The 6,000-nt window shown below is 44.0% G+C and overlaps 1 protein-coding gene across 3 annotated transcripts in view; it reads right to left on the reverse strand.

Annotated features, from left to right (window-relative positions):
- The window catches only part of gria2b (glutamate receptor, ionotropic, AMPA 2b), a 45,021-nt gene that overhangs the window by 25,582 nt on the left and 13,439 nt on the right, over nucleotides 1–6,000 (reverse strand). For all 3 annotated transcript variants that reach the window (XM_076287615.1, XM_076287614.1, XM_076287613.1), the window contains exon 3: nucleotides 219–458. In XM_076287615.1, the coding sequence (XP_076143730.1) occupies nucleotides 219–458 (240 nt within the window). The remainder of the gene's footprint in view (nucleotides 1–218; nucleotides 459–6,000) is intronic.

A 6,000-nucleotide genomic window follows, 5' to 3' on the forward strand; every position in this document is an offset into this window, starting at 1 on the left:
TGCCATGGGAGACATTTCTTTTCAAAGCAATTTATTTTTTAGAAGGTAGTTCACAGTAGGCTAGTATATCTCGTGCAGAGTCACGCAGGAAGGAGCCAAAGCTCCATCATTATCAACATAAAAAGACTTGAACAGAGAGAGCAATCTACACAAGAGTAGGTCCACAGTAGGTCTCCATTACCCAGAGAACAGACTTCAGAGAGAGCCACTGGTCCTACCTCGGTCACTGTCGTACAGGTAGGCGAACTTCTCCCACTTGTAGTACTCGATGAGGCTGAGAAGGGGCCCCTTGATGTCTGGACGCATCTGGATGATGAACTGTTGGGTTCCGTCCAGCGGGAAGCTGGGCGTGATGAAGGACACATGGAGGGTGCCACAGAATGACGTTATCGTGTTGACAGACTTCTTGTCGTAGAAACCAAATATGGCGTAGACCCCTCTGGAGAACTGGGAACAGACTGGAAAACCGGACAAAGAGTTAGTATCCATACACCCTATCAAACACACACACAAGCACACACGCACACATACACACACACACACATACAACGACACCGACACACACACACACATCAACACACACAAGCACACGCACACACACACACACACACACACACACACACACATTCATGATGTGCATTAAATAACCATATAGCCAGCATACAGTACTCAGCACAGTACTGATGTGATCCTTTGGGTTCAAAGAGACCCTAAGCCTCAATAGTAAATCTTTATGTTTAATATTGAGCTGGATCGGGCATACCAGCTGGTTCCAAGGGCCTGAAGCCGTGCCAGCCTGGGCAGGGTCTCCTCTATGGAGTACTCTCAGCAGAGGGCAATCTGAGGCATTTGAGAACGGACTAGTTGAACTGAAATAGCATCACACCCCGTAACATGGAACCAAAGTTTGAGGCTTTTCATACGTGTGAGCCAAATGACTGCATGTCATGAATGTAATCCTACAGGACATTTTGATCTAGTCTTCCTACAGGTCCTTTTGAACTATCTTGAACTAGTCTAATCCTACAGGACGTTTTGATCTAGTCTTTATACAGGTCCTTTTGAACTAGTCTTTATACAGGTCCTTTTGAACTAGTCTTTATACAGGTTGTTTTGAACTAGTCTTTATACAGGTTGTTTTGAACTACAGTAGTCTAATCCTACAGGTCGTTTTGAACTAGTTATCATACAGGCCATTTTGAACTAGTCTTCAGGCCTCCTGTTTGTCTAAATGGAGATATCTTAAAATCTAATCTTAAAAAAAAATAGAAAACGATGAAAATCGACTCGGAATCACTAAAATGATTCAGGTCATGCTGTTTGTTTGATTGATTCAAGTGGAGGGCTGGGCTTTCTCAGCATTCTGGTGTGCTCACAGATCTCCACTACTGAAATCTCCATTAGCAGCGCCTGAATAGAGCACAGCAGATTTACATGGAACACACTTTGTGAATATTTAATCCTGCTGACTCTAGCACTCGTATGTGATCTGAAGGTACATGAATATTGTATAGCATAGGGAGGGCCAGACTCATTTCCTTTAAGGGTCTGAGAGACTGTGCGTGAGTGTTTGTGTATGTGTGTGTGTGCAAGTGAGTGTGTGTGCGTGGGGTGGGTATATATGTCAGTGTATGTGTGCCTGCGTGCATTTTTGTGTGTGCTTGCATCTGCGTGTGTGTGTACATCAGGTGAGTGTATAATGTAATATGTGTATGCGAGAGTGTGTGTATGAATTCTGTGTTGAGCGTACGTGGGTGTGTATGTGAGCGTGTGTGAGCGTGTATGTGGGTGTGCATGTGTACTGTGTTGAGCGTGCGTGTGTGTGTGGTGTCCAGTTAAGAGGCCCTGACTGATTGCGCGTGTAATCAGCGTTATTGATGGCAGCCGAGTCTGAGCGGCGTGATTAATGTAATGGCTCCTGGTGTGCTGGCGCTGTAGAACGCTGGCCGATGTGCTGACAGCAGGTATTTAGGGCCGCGTCTCGCCATCATTACACTCTGCCATCGCAGAGCAGAGCGCACGCGGAGCCACGCTTTTTTTCTGTAGGCTGTCAGGGAACGGTGGTAAACACCAGAGCTGGAAAAGGAATCCCTCAGGTGGGGTCAGAGGTCGGTCCATGATTTGGGCCTGCTGTTGTCTGCATTTGGATCTCTCACACACTAGTGGATGTCTTGCTCGCTCTCTTGCTCTTTCTGTTCCTCTCTCTCCCTCTCTATCACACACACACACACACACACACACACACACACACACAGTCAATAACCCTCATCTCATCAGAGCTGTGTTTCCCTCTCTTTCATTCAAGGAGACTCCTCCCCCCTCCCTTTCACTGAAAACATTCTTCAGCTGAGAATCCTCCACAGACACTTAGAGATTAAATGATCCTGGAACAGAACCATACGCACACACACACACACACACACACACACACACAAACACACACACACACACACACACACTCCAAGATGAAACGATCCTGGAACAGAACCAGGTCTGAGCCAACCCATCCAATACTTATCTGCTTTCGGATCAGAACCCTTCCCCAGACCTTGGTGTCTGATCTATGGTGTGTGTGTGAGCTCTGTATTTGGGTGCTGAGGGAGGGCGTGTGCGTGCGTGCGTGCGTGTGCGTGTGCGTGTGCGTGTGTGTGCTCATTAAGACATCCCCCCTGATTCTATGGATACGTGGCACTGACTGATGGCAGCTGGCATGGAGGGCACTGCTGCACGTCCAGAGACAGACGCTTCTCTCCCTCCCCTCTGCCCGCGGGCATGGTAATTTCCACACCAGGCCTGGCACAGCCCTATTGCCCAGCACAATGCCAGCCTCTGCCCACTCACTAGACAACCGTCAGCCCGAGGCAACGGCTCTGAATATGACGGCCATTAGAGATGGACAGTGCTATGACTTCATATTGGAGGAGGTTTTACTGAGCCTCTCACAGTTTACTGAGAGCATTCCTGAAATCACAGAATTGTGATGCTTTTAAAGCATTTCACATCATAAATATAGAATTGCAAACAATTGGCAACAAAATCCTGTGGATATCTAGATTTCATAAATGTTATGATCGATATTCTTATCGATGGACTAAAATGATTATACTTCAGATGTTTATACTATAATACTGTAGAATTGTATTATTGTAATAAAGCAATAAATTAATAGCCTAATTTGTCCCTCTGTTGAGTTACTCACTGACACAGCTGAGAACAACTCCAACAACTGACAAAAGAGCTACTCACTGACACAGCTGAGAACAACTCCAACTGACAAATAAGCTACTCACTGACACAGCTGAGAACAACTCCAACCACTGACAAAAGAGCGTGTGAACAGGCTGCCGGATTTCCCATAAGGCACCTGTCCAAATTGGCTCCCGAGGATTGGCATCTTTAAATAATGGCGAGAGGAGCCGGCCGTATTGGAGCAAGAGACGGGGCATCCAAAGAAAACCCATTAAGACCCCGTCACGTATGAGTACTTCCCAATGACTCCGACGTGTTTGGGTTTTAAAGCTTCCCCCAGGAGGAGCATCAGTGACTGCCCATTGTCAGAAGACATTTCCAACAGTTGCTGACTGTACATGTTACAGACGAGCAGCCATCTTAGAGAAACACTGGGATTCAATACGAATGGGATTGCTTTCGTTAATCCACAATCTTTCAGCTGTAAGAGGCTATAGTTAATATAAGTGGAATTGAGATGGAAATGGCATGGCAACATGTAAGGGTATTCCTCACCTATCTTTCATCTATCTATTGTTCTAAGATTTTTTCTGATATCACCTGTCTTTCACCTATCTAGATAGATAGATAGATAGATAGATAGATAGATAGATAGATAGATAAATACTTTATTGATCCCCAGGGGAAATTCAAGATCTATTGTTCTTTCATATGACGTTCTCTCTCCCAGTACAACACGGAACCTCAGCGTCTGGCTTATGCACCCAGTAATAGGGACGGATGAGTCAGAGCATTCCAGGAACACAACACTCTGATCACATGCAGCCAGCGCCTACAGAATCAAATCACGTTTCCGCTCCGTAACGTTTGATGCTGCCCTGTCGGCTTAAACCTCTTAAAAGGCATCAAGCAGTAGGAACATAAAGTAGTGCTAATAAGAACACTTCATTACATCTCTGAAGAAGCCAGGGCCAGACTCTTTGCTGAGATGTCATAATGGAAGACCAGCATATTAATAAATAGGGATTCAGGCGAGCATAGCAACGAACAGGAACTGGTGTAGACTGGTTGGAACGTATAGTGTGTATAGTGTGAATGTGTCCTTGCGAGAGCTGAAGGTTTAGTGGGTGATTACTTCAGAGAGAGCAAGAGAGGAGGCTGATTAAAAGGTTGTGACAGGTGGTGAAGTCGTCCACGTTGCCCAAGCCTTTTCATCTACGAGAGGTTCAGCTGCAAGCTGAGAGAGTCAAACGGGAATGCCACAATTAACACTGCCAATTAACAAAAAAAACGAACAAAATTAAATTGCAAATGGTACGGTTGTGTGAGACAATTCTACCACGCAGCTTTTGAAAAGATGCCAAAGCTTCTTTCCTTTTTAGGCAGGTTTGAAAAGCAACTCTGTCTGTGCCAGACAGACTGTCAGGCCCTATTTCCTGTGACAGACTTCTCAACTCTTTTCCTACAGTGGTCTCAAACACACTGCCTGGCGCAGTGAAGGCATCACGGCCGATGAACATTTTAGTGATCAGTGGAGAGCGGTCATATAGCTTGACTGTTATAGTAATCAAAAACAACTATGTGATATCAAAGTAATTACTAAGTAATATAAGACTGTTTACCTCCCATTTCACTACCACTACATGTGGATACTTACTAATACTGAATTGAACCGTGATCATAATCTCATAATGCATGTTGCAATGACCTGCACTTGTGATAGAAGGACACTGTCTGTCCATACTTCCCCAGGACACTTAATATAAAGTATCCTTAAGGCGGAGCGCTGAATAACCTTCATTAGGGCCCTTGGAGGGCGCCATACCATCAACAGCTCTGGGAGTATATTTAGCTGCCCTCGTTAAGTGGCCTCGTTCTACACCAGCTGACTCTATCAGAGTCCACCTCTGCTCTGAGAAATGAGGGATATGGCAGACACAATCAAGGCACACATATAGTATAAAACACTTATATCATGTATGCATGGAACCTACAGTATGTTTGTGAGGGACCATGTGTAGCCTCCATAAATTATTCTTCATAAGGAGTGTTTTCACAAAACATGTATATATTAAAAAATGTCCATGTGAATTGTGTTTTGTCAATATATATTTATTAATATATTTGTCGATATATATTTACTGTATACAGTTTGTAAATTGTTTTCCTTAGATTTCTATAATTCATGGTCCATTCCCTAGGGTCATTTATTCCCAGATGAATTACACACAAGCATCAATCATATTAGATATTAACACTAGATCCAGCCATACAGTTTCTGTATGATGTAAAACATCATGTTGGGAACAGTTATGTGTCTGATTTATGAACATTAATCAGCATTATAAAGAGCAACTTGTAAAACTTGCACTATTGTCAAGTTGTTTTTCTGTTGTGCTGTTATGTATTAGAGGTCTATTCTTACTGCAATTACAACAGCCACATAAATATGAAGAAATGAAGACATACAAATGTAATCCTATTACCAGATTCACACAAACACAGCTATTCTACTCTTAAGCACACACAATATACACTCACTCACACACAGCATTACCCTAGTGTCCAGGCCTCTGTCATCACTAATCTGGTTATGTTCCAGCCTCATTATAATCTTAATGAGACTTTATCACCAACAATACCCCCCGCCAGCCTCCCAAACGCACACAGATACACACTCATCAGTCCTGACAGCCTCCTGTTCCCATGACGACACTGACTGATGACCAGACAGCACAAGTGAATCCCCAAACACACACTCTGAGATTTGCTTTATGGCATAATCTCAGAGCCATTTTGTGTTTACACATT

The sequence above is a fragment of the Alosa pseudoharengus genome, unplaced genomic scaffold (genome assembly GCF_046254945.1).
Source record: "Alosa pseudoharengus isolate Yale_2024_CS ecotype anadromous, Long Island Sound unplaced genomic scaffold, YU_APseudo_1.1 YU_APseudo_1.1_scf_16, whole genome shotgun sequence".
Classification (NCBI taxonomy): Eukaryota; Metazoa; Chordata; class Actinopteri; order Clupeiformes; family Clupeidae; genus Alosa; species Alosa pseudoharengus.